The 22671-nt window shown below is 44.4% G+C and overlaps 8 protein-coding genes and 1 non-coding gene across 10 annotated transcripts in view; 4 read left to right on the top strand and 5 right to left on the bottom strand.

The window, feature by feature from the left end:
• The window catches only part of LOC117137640 (low-density lipoprotein receptor-related protein 1B), a 52338-nt gene extending 45767 nt beyond the window's left edge, over positions 1–6571 (bottom strand). For both annotated transcript variants that reach the window (XM_033299173.1, XM_033299174.1), the window contains exon 1: positions 5865–6571. In XM_033299173.1, the coding sequence (XP_033155064.1) occupies positions 5865–6039 (175 nt within the window). In that variant the 5' untranslated portion in view covers positions 6040–6571. The remainder of the gene's footprint in view (positions 1–5864) is intronic.
• A 460-nt stretch (positions 6572–7031) lies between these two features.
• On the top strand, positions 7032–8248 carry LOC117136401 (succinate dehydrogenase assembly factor 2-A, mitochondrial). Its single transcript, XM_033297296.1, has 3 exons — positions 7032–7170; positions 7281–7477; positions 7896–8248. Exons 1-3 carry the CDS (start codon positions 7153–7155, stop codon positions 8170–8172), a joined length of 492 nt encoding a protein of 163 aa, XP_033153187.1. The 5' UTR covers positions 7032–7152; the 3' UTR covers positions 8173–8248.
• LOC117136398 (DNA mismatch repair protein Mlh1) lies at positions 8215–10355 on the bottom strand. Its single transcript, XM_033297294.1, has 2 exons — positions 9501–10355; positions 8215–9445 (listed from the first exon to the last, which is right to left on the bottom strand). Exons 1-2 carry the CDS (start codon positions 10315–10317, stop codon positions 8268–8270), a joined length of 1995 nt encoding a protein of 664 aa, XP_033153185.1. The 5' UTR covers positions 10318–10355; the 3' UTR covers positions 8215–8267.
• A 151-nt stretch (positions 10356–10506) lies between these two features.
• On the bottom strand, positions 10507–12673 carry LOC117136400 (poly [ADP-ribose] polymerase tankyrase). Its single transcript, XM_033297295.1, has 5 exons — positions 12487–12673; positions 11540–12423; positions 11413–11475; positions 11162–11357; positions 10507–11098 (listed from the first exon to the last, which is right to left on the bottom strand). The coding sequence occupies exons 1-5, from the start codon at positions 12568–12570 to the stop codon at positions 10940–10942; spliced, it is 1386 nt and encodes a 461-aa protein (XP_033153186.1). The 5' UTR covers positions 12571–12673; the 3' UTR covers positions 10507–10939.
• Positions 12674–12931: 258 nt separating this feature from the next.
• On the bottom strand, positions 12932–15808 carry LOC117136852 (probable ATP-dependent RNA helicase DDX27). Its single transcript, XM_033297951.1, has 5 exons — positions 15632–15808; positions 14749–15573; positions 13813–14545; positions 13210–13753; positions 12932–13149 (listed from the first exon to the last, which is right to left on the bottom strand). The coding sequence occupies exons 1-5, from the start codon at positions 15722–15724 to the stop codon at positions 12996–12998; spliced, it is 2349 nt and encodes a 782-aa protein (XP_033153842.1). The 5' UTR covers positions 15725–15808; the 3' UTR covers positions 12932–12995.
• Positions 15809–16007: 199 nt separating this feature from the next.
• Positions 16008–16686, top strand: LOC117136853. Its single transcript, XM_033297952.1, has 2 exons — positions 16008–16114; positions 16176–16686. The coding sequence occupies exons 1-2, from the start codon at positions 16080–16082 to the stop codon at positions 16615–16617; spliced, it is 477 nt and encodes a 158-aa protein (XP_033153843.1). The 5' UTR covers positions 16008–16079; the 3' UTR covers positions 16618–16686.
• A 479-nt stretch (positions 16687–17165) lies between these two features.
• LOC117137503 (ras-related GTP-binding protein C) lies at positions 17166–18989 on the top strand. Its single transcript, XM_033298984.1, has 5 exons — positions 17166–17353; positions 17435–17905; positions 17969–18187; positions 18247–18389; positions 18445–18989. The coding sequence occupies exons 1-5, from the start codon at positions 17351–17353 to the stop codon at positions 18764–18766; spliced, it is 1158 nt and encodes a 385-aa protein (XP_033154875.1). The 5' UTR covers positions 17166–17350; the 3' UTR covers positions 18767–18989.
• Positions 18990–19822: 833 nt separating this feature from the next.
• On the top strand, positions 19823–21389 carry LOC117136877 (glycoprotein-N-acetylgalactosamine 3-beta-galactosyltransferase 1). Its single transcript, XM_033297982.1, has 3 exons — positions 19823–19955; positions 20022–20905; positions 20963–21389. The coding sequence occupies exons 1-3, from the start codon at positions 19913–19915 to the stop codon at positions 21374–21376; spliced, it is 1341 nt and encodes a 446-aa protein (XP_033153873.1). The 5' UTR covers positions 19823–19912; the 3' UTR covers positions 21377–21389.
• A 998-nt stretch (positions 21390–22387) lies between these two features.
• Positions 22388–22461, bottom strand: Trnai-aau. The gene has a single exon. It is a non-coding gene; the product is annotated as a tRNA-Ile (tRNA).
• Positions 22462–22671: the final 210 nt, after the last annotated feature.

Below are 22671 nucleotides of genomic sequence, written 5' to 3'. Positions count from 1 at the left end.
GGGGCATCCGACTGTTATTAATACAACTAATTGAGAACCTACCACAACGCGATGCGGAGTCGGACATGCAGTGGTGCAAATGGTGCGAATGGGAAAAAGCGGGCAAACGACAGCTTGCAATTACATCCGAGACCACTTCTGCAGCCCGCTGCCTCTGGTGCACCACCCGCTGCACCACCCACCACACCACTACACCACTACACCACTGCCCCACTGCACACACACACACACACACACGAAGGACAAAGTGCACTTCAAACAAAACGTCGCCCACATGGAAGCGTGCGATTTGCCGCAATTGCGTATCATTAATTTGCGTTTTGCCTGCCACCTCCCCTCCCAGCTTTCCCTTTCCACCATCCATAATACCGCCTGTCGTCGTTCGGTTAAATTACTTTGTAAAATGTTTCATGGATGCAACGCGAAGAGCAGCAGCACAACAATTACAATTACACAGGGAAGAAACATCACTTATGTATGTTCATCAAATGGATTATTCATAAAGTTATAGTAAGTGAAAAAGATGAGTAGAGAATGTTATTATATTCATATCAAGTTTCATTATGTTTACCTTTTTAAAGGTTAGTTTAGAAAATGAGTATTATTACATCATTAACCATTAGCAACATAACAAAAGAAAGGCTTTCTACTGCGATATGAGTCAAATATCTCGTGTAAATAAGTCTTAAATTGCCTAGATATTTAAAAACATAAATATTAAAACATATAATAGAGTATACAACATTTATATAGGTAGTGTTCTTCACTGCGCTGCTAATAAAATCTCACAGGTAAATTCGTGAAGTTTGCAGTTCGCAAATTCAGTCAGCGCATAAACCAAGGAAAAGAGTAGACAGAGTCCATGGGTGGAAGGATTGGTTTGGCTTTGCGGTTTTGCTGTTACACGAGTACAGCAGTTACTACTTACGTTGCACAGACAACACACCCCACCCCCGCAGTACCACCTCCCACCCCTCTAACGACAGTAGGCGAATCCGTAGCGCTGTTTTAATGCATTTTCAATATTCTAACGATGCCACAGCAAACTGGCCAGAAACACATCAGCGCATCGAGAGCTGGCCATATATAGAGATTATACGAGTGCCCACCGCTATTGATGTTTTCCTGTTTCGGAGATTAACTGCTTTGAAAGAGCTTTTGGCATTGTGTCATTGTTGCCACTGAAATCGAATTATTAAGTGGTTAGGTGAATTAAAATTGGTCAAATTCCAGCAGTAGCTAAATGAGATTATCTTTGGTATATGTGCACTTCTATAGAGTCTGTTCAACTCGTAACTTTCGCAAACCCGACTTTCCACTCAACTCATCTTGTTTTCAAGCGCCGCTTTTGAAGCTTCCCATCTCAATTGAATGCGAAAAGTATTTGACCTCAAGTAAAACCATTTTATGAGCAATAATAAATGTATTTTCGCTATGTAAAAAAAATAATTATTGCAAAAGTATGCAAAGGCTGTGGAATAAAAGGGGCCAAATGGCGAGGTCCACTCGAGATGCTCGTTGAGTTTGTAGCTTTTCGTACAATTATTTCATGCTGACTGCTAATTAAAACTAAATTGAGTGAACTCGGTGGGCGGGCAAATGAGTGGGCAAATGGGAAAAGTGAATTCACGTTTGACAAATATTCGGATTATTAATCATTCCGATTGGCAACAGCGAACAACACTTCCAGCAATTTCCGTTTAAGGGGAAGCTGAAAAAAAACGTGCTAGTAGTAAGCGTTCGCTTAATTAAAATCGTGACAGACAAGAAAAACACTGCGAAAGTATTTAATTTGCAAATGAAACTCACGGATCTGCATGCACCGAAAAAGGATTTAATTTATTAATACAATTAAAGTCTTTTTGCGAACGCAACTTTTCCATTTCTGAATATGTTCCATCACCGTGCACAATTCTCTTATTTAATCTATTTGAATGCCAACTCATTTCGCAAACACAATGAATTCTTAATTGCCATCTAATTATTTGCAATTCCCCAATTGACATTTTTAAGTAGTTGTGAGCGAACTGGAAAATTGAATAAAGAAACCTCAGGTGGATGAGGAAAACTCTGCTCGGTCGCAGTTGGTTTGCAAATCGAGGGTTCAACTTTCAGTTCCTGGCAGAAAGTCAAGTCAAGTCGGCGATGATGATGACAAGAATACGTATGCCTTGGACAACTGTCCTGCCCATGACCATATTGGGCACTTCGTCTAGACCCCCTGGCGATGTTGGTGTCTTTGCCCGACGTCTTGAACCCAACCGATCCGATCTGAACCGGTTCCAGTTCTGAGACCAACCAACCCACACGGCAAGAAATCATGTGGTCATGTGTCTGGTCTGGTTTCTTGCCAATAAGTTGATAAAGTTAAGAGCAATACAATTTGTAAGCCCAAATTCATTGAAACCACTTTCAAAATCTCATTACATCACAAAATGAAACTAGTATGATGTTTGAATTTAATATAATTTCGACTTTTAATACGATTTCACAGCTTCAAAGTAAGCTATCTATTTTTTAAGCATATTATTTATAAATAAACTCTTAGACTTCTAGTTATATTGGCATATTATAGGCAGTGCTGCTGCAATTGATCCCTGATTTTTTCCGTGCAATCCCCATATCGGTGGTGCGTCATTCGAGGCCGAAGGGGCCATAAATGCCCGGCGCAGCCAGCAGGAAGCACAATAAAGACAGCACACAGCAGCTCGCCTGCATTGAGCGGCAACAATAAAATGTACAATAAATCAATATAGAAAAAAGTCTTGCATAAAAAGTTAGCAAAAAAATGGGAAAAGAAGAGAGGCGAATGAATTTCGTTGTGCGAAAGAAACCCTGAATGGATTTTCCACATAATTGTTCTGCAACAAATTACTGGCTTAACCGATTTTTCCGACTCAATTATGAAGGGGAGTAAAAGAAAAATTAAACGTTGCCCACCAGATTTTCCCCTCGATTTTCCACCACTCTTGTTTGCCTTTTCCTTTTCGCAAGCCGGCCGGCTTGTCCAGTCTGTTTTGGGCCATTTTGCTTTGCTTTTGGCCAACTTGTTTGGCTAAAGGCAAATTGTATCTTTCTGGCTTTGCGTTTTCATTTTTTTTCTTTTTTCGGCTCTTTAAGCAGGTGTTGCCAGTGTGTGTGCGTGTGTGTACCAGTGTGTTTGTAACCCACCTTACAAACTTGTTTGTTTCTATTGTTGTTGGCGTTACTTAATCGTCTGCGGACAGGTTATCGTTTGCTCTTGAACTTGAGGCGAGCAAACAAACAAACTTAAAGTGGAACTTGAACGGACCCGACTGGGAATAAATATACACTACAGCCCGAAAATTGGTCTAAAGGTGACTTTCAATCTCGAATTTTGTACGTTCATTACCACGTAGGAAAATCATCCAAAATTAGTATGGCTACAAATAATATATAGTCGATATATAGCCAATCATTTGTTGTTTACTTCCATTATTTACTGTAGTCTGTAAGAAGGAAGCACCTGCTTACTTAAGCAAATAGAAAGCTTTAGTGTTCAAGATTACCGATTAATTTTAAACAAATAATCAACGTTTAATCATTACCTACAAATCATTATCAGTGTCCGATTTCGTAACTTAGTAACACACAAGCAAGATAAGAAATAAAGCCGGGATTATAATTTAATCAAAAAAGACACTTATGCTATATAATCCATCTATATTATTGCTCTATTTAACTAGTTAACAAGATTTTTCAAAAATAGTTACGCTCGTGAATATATCTCTGGGGACAATCAGTGTGCTTTCATCACTTCTTCTGCCTCCGTTCGTGAACACAAATGAGGCGTGCCACTCCCACTTTGCCTTCCGGTTTGCCGCCCCTTTTCCCACACCGTCCGTTTAACGCGGACAGCAATTATTAAAACAGAGCCATTGGCGACATGATAAACGATTTCCGCAATATTTCCGCCAGCCCAGGATGGCCGGGGCAGAAATGGCAACGGAGGCAACGGTGGCGCAAGGGAGGATTCACTGTAGGGTTCACTCCACCACCCCTCCATCCCATCCTCCATTATAGCCGCGGGGCAGAACGCTCACTGCGAAACACTTTAGCCGGCTACACAAATTTGTACACGGGTCGCAAATTGTGGGTGCGTCGCAAATTGTTGAACAGTTCAAAAGGCCGCAGCAGGTTAAAAAATTACACAGAACTCTTACGTAAAAAAATAGCAATCTTTACATAGCAAGTTGTTCTTAAAAATGAATTAAAAACGCGACAACTTGATTATTGAAAATAATTAGTTAAGATGGAGCAAAGCCTTTGGGGCCAAAACAGATGCTATCTGGTTTTCCAGAATACAATTCTCTTTAATCGAAGCATTAGCCAAGTCCATTTGTCTGAATTAACAAAATGCAAATTGGCTTAATTATGCGATTTGTGAAATGGCAAATGAACGGCCTTGCAAAACGCGATACAAAAGGAAATCTATACTGTAAATGCATACGATCTATATAAATAGCTGGACTTCAAATGGAAGCAACAATACACATTTTGCGCTCTAATACAGTATTCGTTTGTTGTTAGCACTTTGGCAAAAAGATTATAAATGAGATTTTAAAAATAAAACATAAACAACAACATTTGTGGGTGCAGCTAGCTACTAGCTACTGAATGCATCGCAGAAGATGCAGATACTCAATCTGCGTACGGATCGGGATTACAGATATCGCAGTGAATGCGAAATAAGTGCACAAGCTTAATAAATGAATAATCCGAGTCGCTTTCTAACTTTGTCGTTTATCTCATTCGTTGCGTTGTCTCGTTGGAATTGTCAGACAGACGGACAATTCGTTTGATTGATTTCGTTGCCTTCTGTGCATTCGCGCGCTCAAATTGTCACTGAGTTCTGGCGTCGCATCGCTCGTCAAATGAGGAAATGCTTACTTTAATTTTATTTACTTCTGCGCGTTCCTTATCTCAATCTTAACGAGATGGGGGCAGCGGTGGCCTTTGTGCGCAGACTTTTGGACCCCCGGGTCATGGATCATGTGCATGCATAATGCGCCCGAGTCAAGAAGTCCATTGTATGTATGTATGTACATAATTTATTTAAATTTATTTGTTGTTGCAGCGCAAATTTTCCGCGGCTATAAGTATTTTATTCGGTGTCAGCGGCTGACGTGAACTACGAATTCTATGTATCTTTACTTGCTTACATGCAAAAAGTCAAGTGATGGGTTCAAGTGTAACATTTCTAATGTTGTTTAATAAATTTAATTAATTTTAAAATAAATATAGACCTTAACTTAGTACATTTTTGCAGGACTTCTTTCTCTACTCTTAAAGATGGTCGAGTTTAGTCAGGATGTTTTAAACTTCAACTTTTATATTTGAAAACTCTTTGGAAAAAATGCAAGCTGAGTTCAATTACTTTTTTGGACTATCCTCGAGATCTGCATCTTGCATGATGGCCAAATATTTTTATTTAATTCTCGTTGCGTGAAAATTCCAACCGAAACCGCAAAAAAAGCGACAAAAATATTTTGCATACACTTGTTTTTGTTTCTATTTTCATTTGTTTTGCGGCATTTTGCGGCGAGAAAACCAAGGAATTTGCATAACAAAGCGAAGTGACGGTTGGCGGGGGAGGGGGAATGGGGAAGTGGGAACTAACAGCATAAAAAAACAGAGAGACAAAGAGACCGACAGAGAGACAGAATGGCAGACGGAGAGAGCAGTTGTTATTTTTGGCACAGCCAGAGTGATGGGCGGGGGAGCGCGGGGAGAAAGAGATGTTTACTTAGGCCAGGTTAATGCACCGCAGATTAACAACAATTAAGATGCGGGTGAGCGAGAAGGAGATAGGGAGTTGGGTCAGAGGGAGATAGCAAACTTACCTTTATCGGGAAGGGGACGCAAAGTGGGGGCCTCCTGTTGCTCCTGCCACTGGACCTTCATGTAGCCGCTGCTGCTGCTGCGAAAATTGATGCGCCCGCTGCTGTTGCTGCTGCATCTTTCCACGGCGACCAACAACAACAGCAACAAGACCCATGAATTCGCTGTCGCCGGCATTATGCCGCTGGCCGCTCTCCTCGTACACACGCTACCACGCACACACAGACGCGCGCGCGACTCTCCTTGTTGTTGTTCTTCTTCTTCTTCTTGCTCTCCTTCGTGTTGTTTCAGCCTTCCTTTTACACAATAACACAACACTCACACACTCACGATCTCGAACTCACACCAACACAGACGTAAACCGGGGCTGGCAAGCAAATCACAAACAGGTAACTTTTTTTTACTTAGATTTCCATTGAAACATGCATTTTGTTTGTTTACTTTTTCGAAACGCTTTGCGCGCTCAGAATTCGCAGCACATTAGTACACCGCACTCAATCACTTCAGCATCCCTCATGCCGCGATTTTCTTATCCGCCAAACACAACGGAAAAAACAAATATTAACTCATTATATTTTGCCGGCTGTTTGTACCGAAGCGGCGTGATTTCCCGTAATATTTTCTTCGACTTCAGCAGCACGCACGACCGCTCGATTCAAATATTTTTCGATTTCTGCTCTGCGAGATTTGCGCGAAGCGACCGAACACCTTCAACTGCGTTTACCGATTGAAGCGCTCCAACCGGTTAAATACTACGTGCATCTATGGAACTGTATTTTGTACATCCGCGACTGCGGTCACACCGTCGCTGTTAGTGAGATGAAGAAATTTAACAGTGCTGTTAATAGGCCACATAGAAATTGCAAGGCGCTAATTTAAAATTATTCTGATAATTCTAAATCATTACTATTAATGGGGATATTTGTTCCAAAAACTTGAATCATCGATTTCTACGATATGCTAGTGTGCTATCATATTTGTAGTGTTATGCACAAGTTAAAATTAATTTGAAATGTAGATGTAGTACAAGCTGGTAGAATTATGTTATATATATTTTTTTATATATCCAAGATTTTAGCAAGTGCTAAATAAAAATAAAACAGAGGAAGGCCCTTAATAATAAAAGCTCTGTTAGACTGAAAACGCTCTTTTCGTTTTTTAGTCACAAATCGAACAGCCGGCAGTTGTCACAATATTTTGATTTTTCAAATTTTCCGATAGCCCAATACAAATCCAAAAATACCTACTGAACAGAAAAATTAAAGAATTCTATAATTGTCTGCACCCAGAATGCTACGCCAATTAAGGGTAAGCCCTGGAATTGTACCCAAAGCGATTGCATAAGACTGCAATTGAATGCAATTTGTGCACTTTTCCTACATATGTACATTTTCTATTTATATTTTCGCAACGACCAGTTGACAATGGATATTTCGGGTTGGATCTTCCTCCCGTGGAGACGCTCCATGTCCAACATGAAGGACTCTCCTCCGCCGCCGCCACCTCTGGCCAGCACTTTCGACGACGTGATTGTGGACTACGAGGACCCGGATTATCTCCCGCTGCCGGAGTATCCGGTGCGTCCCAATGAGCCGTTGGAAACTCGCAAGCAGCGGTGGGTAAAACTATTAACTATTAATTAATAACTATTAAATTATAACTATTTGTGCTTGCCAGAGGACGCACATTTAGTTTCACAACATTATAGCTTGGTTAATCTTTAATTTAAAGAGCTCATAAATTAATTTCTGTATTTTCCCTTTGCTTTCATCCACCATTGTCTTGGATTAGCTTGATATATAAACTTATTAAACTAAACCAATAATATTTTTTTACTGACTTTTATTAAGCAAGCATGATTACCGCTATTTAGATATTTCCATACTACTTTTCATTTTAAAATGTAAAACAGGAAATTAGGAATTCAACACTCAATTTCTATTTTCTTCATCATCAAACGCATTTCTGAACTTATTCTTTCCATAAGTATTTCTTAATATTAACCAGAAAAACACTTCCCCAATGCTCTGCAGGCTTCTGTACCAATCGCGCAAGCGCGGAATGCTGGAGAACGATCTTCTGCTGAGCACCTTTGCGGCCAAGCATCTCCAGAACTTCAGCGCCGAGCAGACGGCGCAGTACGACCAGCTGATCAACGGGGTCAGCAACGACTGGGACATCTATTACTGGGCCACCGAGGTGAAGCCCACGCCCAAGGAGTACGACACGGAGATAATGGGGCTGTTGAAGGAGCACGTCAAGAACGCCGAACGGGTCACGCGACTCCGCCAGCCGGATCTGAATGTTTAGACATGCACCTCGTGCTTATGAATATGATTAGTTACAAGTTAGTTAGAATACAAAATATAATGAATCTTTAAAGTTATGGAAGTGAACCACCGAAACTAGCACCTCTCGAACACCTTGTACAGAGTGGGCAGGTTAGTGAGCTCGTAGATCTGATCCTTGATGCGTGGTGGTGGCAGAAGATATTTCTTAAAGGCCGGAAATAGTACGTGTTCCATTGTCCATCTGGAAAAGCCCGCAGTCGCACCCTCCCGCCAATCCAATTGCGCGTAAAATCGAGCAGTTTCCCTGCAGAAAGTCTCGAAGCATCGTGCCTCCTGCTCCCAGTCCACTTCGGTGGCCAAGCGGAGCAGGTAAACGGGCAGGAAGGCCACACAAGGTCGATGCTGGTGCAGCAAACTGGGCAGAGATTCGAGCATTCCATTCTCCGAGATGCGCAGCCCGAAATACTCTCTCATGATGGGCGCCTTTTTCAGAAGAATGTCCGCAGCACTGTCCGCCAGCTCAGCCTTATCCCCGTCCTCGGACGTCCAGCCGGCGGCTTCGCTTTCCAGCGACAGCACCAGCAGCTCCTTGAGAGGCAATGGCGGAGTTATTGTGATTTCAGAGCAGTTTTGAAACTCGTAAATCATCCGCTGGTAGAAAAGTTCCTCACTAAACGAGCGTGTGTTGCACATATAAAGGCGCGTTTCATGCTGGAACAGGGCTCGCCTCTCATCCACACAGCCCACATAGACCAAGTTTTTGAGCGTGCTCCTCAGCTGAACGCTGCACTGCAGCTCCACCCGCTTCCGCATGTCTAGCACGCTGCTCAAACGCACTTCTCGCGATTTTTTTGCCGCTGTAACGCGAAAACTCTCTTCTGGCAGACGAGACGCTTCCTGAGAGGAACTGGAGGACATTCCCGAGTCACTTTTGACCAGCGGCGCCAGAAACTTATCCAGCTTTTGCTCAGTGGAGTCAGTGCGCACCAGCTCCTTGGGATAGATGCGTTGCGTTTTATCAGCCGACTGGGTTTCATCCAGGTCGGGGGCTCCTGGTAGCCTTAGCTGTTTGTAGAACGTCCGCGTGGCATTGCTGCCAAGGAGTCGGGCTTCAACCTGCTGCTTGATACTATCCGCAATCTCTTCCTGGTAGAGAAAATGCACCTCATGCTTGGTGGGATGGACATTCACGTCCAAGTTCTGGGGCGGCAGCGTCAGGCTCATATATACAAAAGGATGGTGGCCACGGGGGAGGTATGTGGCATAAACCGAGTCCACGGAGGTCCTGATAGCTAAGGGATGTATTGGATTCGTTTTCTGAATGATGAGATGTTCAGACTCACTAACCTGTGGACTCCACCAGTCGCTGGTTGATGAACAGCAGCATCTGGCACTTTTTGGCCGAATAGTTAACCTGGGTGATCAAGCACTCGGCCTCGAACTTGAAAACCTCATCGCGGTGGCTAAACTCCAGCAGTTCCTTGGAAATTGCTGCCCCGTAAATGATGCGGATGTTTTCGGATCGGGAACTGGCCACAGGTGTACGCAGGGCAGGTTGCGCGTCTCCCTGCTTGCGGAGGGTGAAGCCCACCCTTGGATTGTGGACAGCGTACCTAGCCAGAACCTCGGACAATCTCTGGAACTCCTCGGCCGGCGAACGGAGAGCCTGCCTCCTTTGCGGCATGTTGTAGAACAGATCCTCAATGCAAATGATCGTTCCTTGGTTTCCGGCACACGGCTTCGGCTGTCCCTGGAGCTTGCCATCCGCATAGGTGGCCTTGTAGCCGCACTTCTCCTTCGCCGTCTTGGTCTGGATGCTTAGGTGCGCCACATGACTAATGCTGGCCAAGGCCTCTCCTCTGAAGCCAAATGTGGCTATCTGGGACAAGTCCTCGAAGCGGGTCAGCTTGGAGGTGGTGAACCGCTCGCAAACGATGGCCAGATCCTCGCGTCGTATCCCCGTGCCATTGTCCTGGATTTGGAGCAGCTTCAGCCCACCGGCCTTCACCTGCACCTGGATGTGGCTCGATTGGGCGTCCAAACTGTTCTCGAGCAGCTCTTTCAGGGCGTTGGCGGGTCGCTGAATGATCTCACCAGCGGCTATGCGGTTCACCACCACCTCGTCCAGCTTCCGGATGACTCCAGGCTCCAAATCTGCCGCCATGGCGGGAAATCTTTACGCGAAGTTTAATGTAAACAAAAATCAGTGTGCCCGTTTGTTTGCGCGGGAGTATACAAGAGATAAAACAGACTATGCGGTAAGGCGGTAAATTTGAATTGTGATAACACTTTGTTTATAAAGATATGAACAAAAATTGCAGATACATTACCTAATTTAAAACTGAAAACGGGCTGGTTGGTTAACAACTTCTTTATTAATGGGTTAACAAAAATAATTCTTCAATTTTTACATTCGATGTTGTATTAATATATATATATATGGTGTTTTCCGTCATAACCTTTAGTTCATACATTTGAATATTTCGTTCTTTTAGTTTCAGGTATATTCATTAGTTTTGAGGTAACGTTTGATATATTTCTATTGGGTTCTAACATATATTGTCTTAACGAGATAACTGTTGTTAAATGTATTGAGAGATTACGCGTTTCCTAACAGTTAGAAATAACAATTAATAAACTTTGATTCCTACGAAACATGAGTTAAACCTTTCTTTTAGCTAAAACTATTTGGATTTGCAAATAAATTCCGCCAGTTCAGAGCTGTAAGGAAAACCACGTTCTTCGTAAACGTTGGAAATAATATGGGGAATGTTCTTCAGCGGATACTATGCGAACCACTTGCACTTGAGGCAAATGAAAACTGAGATTCCCAGGATAATGGTGGTGTACTTGAAGTAGCTACGCACCTTTTTGCGTTTACGCTCTGCGAGTATTTCATTGAAGTCAATGAACAGGGGATTCTGGCAGGGACTGAAGGAACCAAGCTAAAAATATATTTAAAATAAGTGAGGATCCTGACGTAAGAACAATTAAAATGCGACACTTACATATTTGACTGTCTTTGTGATTTGGTTGAGTACATCTCTATATCCCTCAAGACTGCTTTTCATCGCAGCCAACTGAATCTCCGAAGGTTGCCCCATTTTATTGTGCTCCTGGTTTTTTAGGATGAAGCGCAGGGAGGCCTGAATAATGACCAAGTGCTGCAGATGACTTGCGGTGATCAGTAGGATCTCATAGAAGCTGGAAGCATTTTTGGGTTAGTTGAAATAGGAACATAATAAAGACCACCACTGACTTGTTCATGTCATCCTTTTTGACCCGAGCTATCGACGAGATGCTCCAGTGATGAAGATGAAAGCTGCAATAAAGGGACATTTTATGATAGGTTCCATAAGAATTTCACGTTATTTAAGTCCACTCACTCAAGAATGCCCGTCAGTATCTTGTGACGGAAGATGGGATACTCGATGCCGATCTCGCGAAGTGACTCCTCATCCATGACGAGGAAATCTGCCAGCGAGATCTTCGCAATGGCAAAGTATTGAACCATATTGCCAATATTGATGGCCTGCAGTATGTTGTTAAGTTCCTGAAAATATTCCGGGCAATCGCTCTTAAGGAAGATGCGTGGAATGTGATCCCTTAGCGTGTTGTAGCCCAGGAAGTGAGTCGGCACCAGGTAAGTGGAGGCTGGGCGCGGCAGGATCTCCAGCAGGTCGTAGTATCCATGGCACTCCGCCACCTGGGTGGGCGTGTAGCCCTTGTTATTGGCTATCGTGGCATTCGCGCCCGCCTCCACCAACAGCTTGACCACCTCCACGTGATTCTTCTCGATGGCGTGAAAGATGGCAGTGCAGCCCTGATTATCCACAGCATCAAAGCTAACGTCCTTGATAAGCAGACGCACAACGCCGACGAAGCCATTCTGGCTAGCGAACATAAGGGGTGTCATTCCATATTTGTCCGACACATTGATCACGGCTCCGTGCCGCAGGAGCAGGCCCACAATTCTCTCCACCACACACGGATCCTTGTGGGTGGTGCTGCAGGCCATCATCAGCGGCGTGAAGGAATCCAGCTGCCGATTCACGTTGGCCCCTGCCCTTTCCACCAGCCATTCAACTATTTTGTTGTGGCCCTCGCGACAGGCGAGCATCAGTAAGTTAAGACCACCTTTTACTGGCTGATCCACTTGGAGGACGAGGCTGCGCATCTCCTGCTGCATCGCCGTGAGATCCCCATCGACGACTGCATCGTAGAGCTTCTGCTCGGGATCCACGTAAGGAGCTGGTTTCGAGCGTTTCACCTGTACGGAAGATACCCAAGTCACCCAAGGAACACCAGAAGGAACAGAACAAGGAACACATACCACATCCGAGAAGTAGAATCCATCGTAGCTGCTATCCGAGTCGGAATCTAGGGGAGGTCCGTATTTGCTTATGTTGTTCATCATACGGAATCTTAGATAAATCCAAATTTAGCAGCTTAAGCACATTGTTGTGGCCAAAATCAGGAAAAAAGCGAAAGGAGGAAAATGGCCAAGCAAAATTAGTGAAGGGAGGCGATGTTCTGAAAAAGTTTACAGCATATCGATTCTTATCGATATCATTGGCGCGCTTTTTAAACTACGCTAAATTAACTAATTAAAACTAATTGAAACTAATTTAAGCAAATGTAAATTTGCAGTTACATTAGAGAATGTGCTAAAATGTGTGTTAAATGTCATCCCTATACTCTTAAAGGTTTTATTATTTCATGCGGATTCGCCATTTTTTTTAAACGCCTTATGTTTAATGTAAATTAAAATAATTAAATGCCTTAAAGAAGAAAAAGTTTTATTTTACAAGTATACGATTTAACATAGCGTAGTTTGCAGCTCTACTTCTTTTTATCCTTCTTGGCATGACGAGGTCCTCCGAAGTTCTTGCCCTTGTTGAACTTATTCTTTCCCGCCTTGTTCGTCAGCTTCACACTGCTCGCCTTCTTCTTGGCAGCGATCTTGGTCATCTTCTTATGCCGATTGGCCTCGGACCTGGAAAAGGGTGTACAAAGTTAGAACAACTGTTAACGAAAGCGAGAAAGAGCTACTCACCTTAGACGCAGAGCTCCGCCACGACTCACATCGGTCAAGTCGTTAGTGAATGCCGACTGACCGCCGCGTCGCTTTGGTTTGCCGTCGGAGGCACCTCCTCTGTGAACTTCGGTGGCGGCTCCCAGTTTGCCCGGACGTTTGCGCAGCTTGGCCATCTTGGCGCGCACAAGCGACACCTTCTCAATCTCCTTCATGGCTCGCTCTTTGGCGAGCTGCTCGGGCGTCTTCTTTCGAGGCTCCTCCTTCTTCTTCTTGTTGCGCTTTGCCTCGAGCTCCTTGACCGGTGGTCCATCCTCGCCATCGCCACCGTATTCGGGTCGCTTACGCTTTACAGCCGCTTTGCCTTTGCCCTTTCCACCAGATGCTTTATCCTCGTCGCCGGTTGTCAACGCTAAGCGATCTTTCTCCGCCTCGCGTTGCTGTTTCGTCTGGAACCAACCACGTCGCTCGTTGGTCTGTCCCAGCAGCTTTCGCTCTGTTTTGGAGAGCTGTTGCTCCGTCTTGGCTAGTTGCCGTTCAGCCTGTTCTTCGTCCAGAATGTTTTCTACAAAACAATACATTACATTAGCAAATTAAGAAAATGTTACATTTATATGAACTTACGGATCTCTGGCTCCAAGCTTGTAAGTTTGTTGCGGTATTTTTCAATAATCTCTGGCGGAATAATACGATTCTTGATGGTACTCTCCGCATTCTTGATTATATCCTTAACGATCTTCCGCTCTTTTTCACCGGCCAGGGAAACAGAGATACCAGCACGTCCAGCTCGAGCGGTACGACCCACACGATGGATGTAGTGCTCTGTGGTGATGGGCATCACAAAGTTGATGACCGTTTTTACGCCCACAATATCGAGACCACGAGCAGCTACATCTGTGGCGATCAGAACATCAATCTGCTCCTCCTTGAACTTCTTGAGGGACTCCAGACGCTGTTGCTGGGTGAGATTGCCATGCAGTTCGCCAGCCCGGACGCCCAAGAGACCCAATAAAATGTGCAGTCGATGGGCCTGCTTTTTGGTTTGCACAAATACCATGCAGTGATCGTGGAACGTCCTGCAAATCAAACTAGCCAGGATGGGTTCCCGGTCGCCCTCCTTATCCTCACGTATGCGAATGAATTCCTGACGCAGATTGAAGGCCACTTGCTGGTTGTTGTTGACGAACACCTTGATGGGCTTGTCCAGCGACACGGCGGCCAGATCTTTGACCTGCTCGCTCATTGTGGCGGAGAACAACATGGTCTGACGTGTCTTACAGCAGGAGTTGATGATCTCCTTCATCTGTTCGGCGAAGTACTCGTCCAGCATACGATCGGCCTCGTCCAGAATGAGAACCTGTTCGGGATATCAAAAGATATTTAAAGTAAGGGTTCAGCTGAAGCAAACAAAGCAAACACAATAGATGTAAAATCAGCTTGCATCTGCCGCGCAGAAGCAAGAACCAGGTTTTCCTCTTAGCTCCACAAAGAGCTCAGAGCGCAAGGATGGAGAATCATCATTCTTAAGTTATATAAATTAAATTCTCCTTGATTTCTTACCTCAATGGAATCCAATGTAAAACTGGGCGTATTTTTAATGTGATCGATTAGACGACCTGGCGTGGCAATGACAATGTCGGGATTCTGGCGAAGTACTGCCTCCTGAGCCTTCACATCCAGACCACCAATGGCCAGACCCACATCAATACTGGTGAACTGGCACAACTGCTTTGTCACCTGGTAGACCTGGGCGCCCAGCTCACGAGTGGGCACGAGAACTAGTACCCTGGTAATGGCCTTGTTGTTAAGAGGACGATACAGCAAACGCTCTAGAGTAGGCAACATATAGGCAGCTGTTTTTCCCGTTCCCGTGGCAGCACAGCCGCAGATATCACGACCTAGCAGAGCCACCGGAATCGTAGAGGCCTGGATCGGCGTAGGATATGTGTATCCCAGCACACCGATGGCACGCATCAGGGGACGTGACAGGTTCATCTGGTAGAAGGAGGTGATCTGCTCGTTCGCCTCCACTGTGTCGGCGAACTGCATCTTCTCGCCCTCGTCCTCTTCATCCTCCTCTCCAGCCTTCTTCTTCTTCTTCTTGGACTCCTTCTTCTCCCTAAGCCGCAGGTTGTCATGCTTCAATTCGTCTTCGGAGAGATCTATCTCACTTCCATCGCTCTGCTCCGCGGCCACAGCTTCGGCTCCACCCCGCTTTTGCAGCCGGGCGGCGATCTTGTCGTCGGTCTTTGTGCGCGCCTTCCGCTTCACGTACTTCATCAGGTCGTCCCAAGTGTCCTGGTTGTACTCCTTCACCGAGGACACGAACTCGAAGCCCTTCTCAAACTCCGTCACCTTCTTGTGCCTCAGTTTTGTGGGTTGGTACTGCGAAGGCACTCGGAACTCAGTTTTGCTTTCGTTTTTAAAAGTGCGAGCTACTTACCTCGACCTCCGCATCGGAGTCCTCCGACAAGTTCTCCACCTCGGCATCGTCCTCGATGGTGCCTATCAAGTCCAGGTTCTTGGTTGCACCCATTTTTGCAGCAAAGAACTATTAAAAACCACACCAGCGCGTGTTTACAATTTAAAACACACGTGTGGCTTGTTAGGGATGGACAAACCGGTGGTCAAAACATCGTTTGCAAGCGTGGGTGGAATTTGTGTAAATATTAGTTTGTTGCTTTTTTTAATGTTAAGTAATTGCAAATAGCCATAAACATAAGAATACTAAGTACAAGCAACATATTATTTTCATCATAATTGATATTTTACTTTGTTTTTTCAAGCCATCGATACATAACTAAATTACGTGCCGGCGATAGCTCTCATCTCTAAATCGTCAGCTGTTTAACCAATTTTGTTATGAAATTTGCTTGAGTTTTCCATCGAAAATGCTGCGTTTGCTGACAAAAACAAGGGTGCTGCGGTGAGTTTTTATAATGATAAGATACCTAGTCAACAGGAGTAACAATGGACTGTCTTCGTAGGCAACTGATGCCAGCCACAGGCGCCACTCCACCTGCATCCCGCTTCTATGCAAAGAATCAAGGAGGAGCCAGCCAAAAATCGGATGACGACATGGTTAGCAATGAGCCCATCAAGTTTTTCGGCAGCCAGGCGGCCACTTGGCGCGCCAAGGACACACGCAGTGGTGGCAGCGACGAGACCCTGTGGTACCAACCCTACGTAATCTCCGCCAGCCTCGCCATCTTCCTCCTATACTTCTGTGCGCTGCGCGAGGAGAGCGACATCGATCTGCGACTGGAGGGCAACTTGTACGAGCATGTCAGTGGTCTGGAGGAGGTGCAGCTGACTGTCAACTACAGGTACAACAAGGAACACGGACTGGACACCAAGGAGCAGGAGAGACGGCTCAGGGAACTGGGCGTTGATCTGAGCCAATTGGACGCCAAGTTGGCCGCCCAGTAGTCGTAGGGTTGGTTTGTTGTACGTTTTTGTTTCGTTAAGTGAAATTAAACATTTTTAATAACTAGAAAATGTATGTTTCTACCAGGGTAAATTAATTAATAATCATTTTTTAATGGCCCGGTGATATATTCAATCAATTTTGGTTGTATTTGTTTGTTTAACCGAAATTGAGTTTCATTATGGTTTATATTAGTTAAACAATACTTCATTTCTATTTCTAAATCTAAAAATTAAATTGAAAATTTCTTAAATAGGATCGGCTAAAAATAATCATCAAAGTTTTAGATTCAGTCTTGAAAATGTGCAAATAATTTTCCTTTGTTACGCCGATCCACCTAGATAAATATATATATACTGGAGGACGACTTGTGCCCGCACTTTATCACGCGGCGCTGAAGCTGCAAAGGAATATAAACTATAGTATAAAGGTATAAGATTTAAAAAATATGTATGGATTCGCGCCAAATTCTTTTATGTGTTCTGAGTGTGACCATACGGCAGCATCCTTGGTAATCACGCCAGCTGATTGCTATCGATAGAAACAGCTGAGTTCGGTCAGCAGGTGGGCACACACTGGGATTGCGATAAGAAACGCGCAGGAAAAACAGAAAAAGGTAAACTGATCGTGACCGCTATAGCCATTGCCTGTGCGTTTCATGCACACATTCGCTGACCAACGGCCGGCCCCACCCCCAAAACCAGAATCCAGTGGAAGGCGGTAGACTCCGACAGCATGGTGAGTAGACAAAGAAGCCATATCGCCATTGGCCCCCGCCCATTGCAACCGACTGACTTGCACCCAATCACGCCCTTTCAGAGCTACGATGACGATGACTATCCGGCGGACACGTTCCCCAAGGACTTTGGCTACCGAGCCTACAACCAGGATGGCCTGGAACTGGAATCCAATGCAACGGGCAGCAGCGAAACAAAGCCGCGCATTCTGCTGATGGGAATGCGCAGATCCGGCAAGAGCTCCATCCAAAAAGTGGTCTTCCACAAGATGTCGCCGAACGAGACGCTCTTCCTGGAGTCGACCAGCAAGATCGTGAAGGACGACATCAACAACTCCAGCTTTGTGCAGTTCCAGATCTGGGACTTCCCCGGCCAGATTGACTTCTTCGAGCCGACCTTTGATTCGGACATGATCTTTGGAGGCTGTGGAGCCCTGGTCTTTGTCATCGATGCCAAGGATGACTACAACGAGGCGCTGACCAAGTTCAAGAACACAGTGCTGCAGGCCTACAAAGTGAACAAGCGCATCAAGTTCGAGGTTTTTATACACAAGGTAATATCCATGAGTTGGGCGCTTATCGTGTTGATAACCCAGCGACACCTGCTCTTTTCCCAGGTGGATGGAATTAGCGACGACTCGAAAATGGAATCACAGCGGGACATACACCAGCGGTCGTCGGATGACCTCAACGAGGCTGGCCTCGATCAGATCCACCTGAGTTTCCATCTGACCTCCATATACGACCACTCCATCTTCGAGGCCTTCTCCAAGGTGGTGCAGAAGCTGATTCCCCAGCTGCCGACGCTGGAGAATCTGCTGAACATTTTTATACCAGTACGCGAAACTTGCATTGTTGTTTTCGAACTACGCAGCTAATTCCTTATCCATTGTAGAACTCCGGAATAGAAAAAGCCTTTCTGTTCGATGTGGTTTCCAAAATTTACATAGCCACGGACTCGTCACCAGTCGATATGCAGACGTATGAGCTCTGCTGCGACATGATTGACGTGGTCATTGATCTGTCCAGCATATACAGGCAAGCTAATTAATTTCGATGTATTTACTGCTTAATAACCATTGCTTTTCCGCAGCTCCGAAGAAACCGCCTTTGACAGCGGGAGCTCTAGTCTCATCAAGTTGAACAACAACACGATACTCTACCTGCGGGAGGTGAACAAGTTCCTGGCCCTGGTCTGCATCCTGCGCGAGGAGAACTTCAACCGGCAGGGCGTCATCGACTACAATTTCATCTGCTTCCGCGACGCCATCAGCGAGGTATTCGAGCTGCGGCTAAAGCGCCAGAAGCAGCTGGAGAACAACGACCAGGACGACGATGATCTGGTCGATGAGCAGACCCTGATTCGCCATGGCCACGACGCAGGTGGAATTTCGCGAGCGCAGCCGATTAATTAGGCGCACTGCATCCCCAAGCGGCGAGCCCCTTTTATTGCCCCCTACGCTAGCTTCTCTGTGGACTCTTCGATTCCAATTTGTACGTTCTCTTCCGTTAAATCTGCTGTTACCTTTGTCTATTGATACGTTAAGACGCCACTCTTACAGAGCAGCGTAAAAAATTGCCCAGCGGTTGAAATTAATGATAATACTACCAATAAATATGTCTATTTTTTAAATACAAGTGTGCTTTGGCCTAATTTATTGTTTGTTACGTTACTGAGATTGGTTGTTTTGGATGCTGCCACCTCAAATTAACTTTAAGATCGTATTCTGACAATGATGAAACGTCCGCCCTTCTAATATTTTAAAAACTACTTTAGAGTGAATAGAAAACTATATATTCATATAAGGATAAGGTCATATAAGATTATTGAAATGTATTGGGAATTTTTTCGCCTCTAACAAATGCATTTGAATCCTGAACTAGTAACCAATTACGATCGATTGATTTAAGTTTTTTCTTTGTAAAGTATTTCAAATACGTAAATTTTTAACTTTTGGAGTACTTATTATTAAAGTAACGTACCAGTATAAAAGAGCAAGCAGAGATGTTAAGGATCATTTTATCCTAGAATAATCTATTTAGACGTACATTTTTTGGAAGTGCTTCTCTATGATAGTTCATTGTTTTTAGATCATTTTGACCCTCTAAAAAAAGATAACTAGTCTTAATCTTTTAAGAAAAAGAAATCTATCCATGGTCTAAAATCTCCCCGCTGAGTAAAAAAAACTATTTTGTCTCGAAATCATATAAGAATATAAGATATATAAGATAGTTTCTATCTTGGAAACTTTCTACTTGCTTCCTACGCAATATTCCTAACCCACTAAAGTACATAGACCCATTTCTTTCTCCTTAGATCGGCTACTCCACAAGTTATGTTTAATCAACTGTTTTCAGGAACTATAGCTCCAGACCTGGGCAAGATTATGCTGCTGCTCAGTCGCTTGGCAATCGCATTAGGGTTCAGTTGCGGGTGAAAATAGAGTCTTTAAGTTTTGTCGTAATTGCAAGACAATAATTGGACACATAACCCACTTCTTGTTTGCACAAGTGAACCATTCTGTGTTCCCAGTTGAAAGGGAAACCCCAATAGGTACAGAATGACGAGTGCGAGTCTTTTGTCGCGTTCCCTGCTAACAGAAGGTGCACAATCCTCACTTATATCATAGTAGCTTTCTATGTGATACCTAATCCACTGACCAATTGCAGCTCCGCGCTCCAAGAATCGCTCGGTGTTTACCCTGATTGTAGGCTTGGTGGCCGGCTACTGCCTGTCTCAAATCTTCTCCAGCATTGCGCCGCACGAGAGTCTTTATCCGTATCTCAGCAGACGCCTTCGCCTGCCGAGCGATTCCCAGGGGGCCACCAGTGGTCAATTGGCTCCGGAGCAGAGCGCGTTGAAGCATGATCATCGCAACGACAACGTCAGCGTGGCCGAGCAACTCAAGAAGGAGGTACGCATCCTCTGCTGGGTGATGACCAATCCAACGAACCACAAGAAGAAGGCTCGCCATGTGAAGCGCACCTGGGGCAAGCGCTGCAACATCCTGCTCTTCATGAGCTCCGGCGCGGATGAGGAGCTGCCCACCGTGAAGCTCGACGTGGGCGAGGGACGGGAGAATCTGTGGGCCAAGGTCAAGGAGGCGTTCAAGTATGTCTATCATCACCACTACAACGACGCCGACTTCTTCTACAAGGCCGATGACGACACTTACGCCGTGATCGAGAATATGCGGTATATGCTCTATCCGTACAATCCCGAAACACCCGTGCACTTCGGTTTCAAGTTCAAGCCCTTCGTGAAGCAGGGCTACATGTCCGGCGGAGCGGGCTACATACTCAGTCGGGAGGCACTGCGTCGCTTCGTGGTCGAGGGCATTCCCAATCCCAAGATGTGCTTGCCGGGCACGGTGGTCAACGAGGACATCGAAATCGGGCGATGCATGGAGAACCTGAACGTCACCGCCGGCGATTCCAGGGACGAAATCGGTCGCGGTCGCATGTTTCCCTTCATACCGGAGCATCACTTGATCCCGGCCAAGTGGGATAAAAACTTTTGGTACTGGAACTACCTTTACTACAAGACGGATGACGTAAGTTTCGCCTGGATAGGTTTTCATAACTCTTATTTGCATCTTGTGTTTCGACAGGGTCTCGACTGCTGCTCGGACTTGGCCATCTCCTTCCACTATGTAGCTCCGAACTCCTTCTATGTCCTGGACTACCTCATCTACCACTTGAAGCCCTACGGCCTACTGCGTTCCCTGGAGCCTCTGCCGGCTAAACTCAAAGTTGGTCAGTTGCTACCGCCTCCCGTGGTGCGTCCCCTGGCCAGTAACGAGGATTCCGCCGATGATTACGACAGAATCTATACGACCACGACCGAAAAGCCAAAGGAGCCCGATGCGCGGGAAATGGACTCCAAGGAGGTGGAAAAGGAGGAGGCCAAATACAGGGAAAAGCTTTCAAAGGAGGCCGAGGAACGCGAAGACAATGATTCGGAGTACACTGAAGAGGAAACGGATAAGCATTCCAAATCCAAGGAAACATCGAAGGAAAATTAACATGTATTGAGTTTAGTTGGTAGGCTTTGGAACCGAGCTGTTTCTGAAACTACTCAGCTCTTCCAGTTGATACAAAGTTTCTTAGATTATTATTTTATTAAGAGTATATCAAATATATCATAATAAAGATATAGTAAATCCAATAATGGGCATGGTCAGATGCCAGTTCTTTCACAAGATTAGTTGATTCGATGCAATGATAAATTGGGAGATACTCGACTAGCCAAAGGATCTTAAAATCCTAAGCTGATCCTTTGGGTTCGCAGGAGATTCCCGACACCACATGGACATACTTTTCCGGAAGTTGCATTTTAATCAATAACCCATTTTAAACATTTAAACTGCACGCTCATACAAGACAACATTGCGTATACGTGATTATGAGTTTAATTTTTAAGATCGGTAAGTAGAGAGCTAATATATTGAAGGTATTTATGTTTTTAATCTTTGGATTGTGTTTTAATGCAATATGAGTGATTATTAAACTGCAAAATAATAAAACTAGTAATATATTTCTAATAAATATTATTATATTATTATTCTTTCATTTTGTACATTGAGTTTCAAAGAAAATGGATTTCGCAATCAATTAGTAAACTAATATATTTCTCAAAATTATATTATTCACTTATTTTTCATATGTATAGTTCGAAGCAAAATGTCTTGCGTGACCTTTTGACCTTTTTGCTCGAAGTGATATGACATTCGAATGCGATTGAAGATCTATTCTTGACATGAGACCTATAACAATGCCCATAAGCTAAGTAAGGACATTGATGTCAGTATACAATTTTTTAGAAAACTGTGTTCTGAAAGCTCACTAAGTACTTTCGTACGCTTTCAGGGTGCGTTTCGTCACTACGTGAACGCGCGTCCACAGCGATTAGATGATTTTAATATAGCTTGATATATGCTATAGTATTCTGGGCTCTACAGTTCCCAGGGAGGAAGGAGACAGGAATGCCTAGATCGACTTGGCTAGCTATCCGGCTAAATGCAAAAAATGAGGATTGGCCCATGAGGGGATCGAACCCGCGACCTTCGCGTTATTAGCACGACGCTCTAACCAACTGAGCTAATGGGCCTTCGTGACAGCGGGGTTCTGGGTTATCAATTTGGATTAGGGGGTGCTTCTCTAAACACTCATATCGCTACTTATTTAAAGTTCGAATAAAGTGGGTGTTATCTATAAACTGATTACTTTTTTGTATTCCAGACCATTGGTTTATAAATATATAGAAAGATATATAAATGTATAAATATAAAATATAAATCAATTCGATTATAATTTTAAA

This window comes from Drosophila mauritiana, chromosome 2R (genome assembly GCF_004382145.1).
Source record: "Drosophila mauritiana strain mau12 chromosome 2R, ASM438214v1, whole genome shotgun sequence".
NCBI classification, from domain to species: Eukaryota; Metazoa; Arthropoda; class Insecta; order Diptera; family Drosophilidae; genus Drosophila; species Drosophila mauritiana.
The sequence above is the reverse complement of the archived record's forward strand: the minus strand, read 5'-3'. Positions and strand labels throughout refer to the sequence as shown.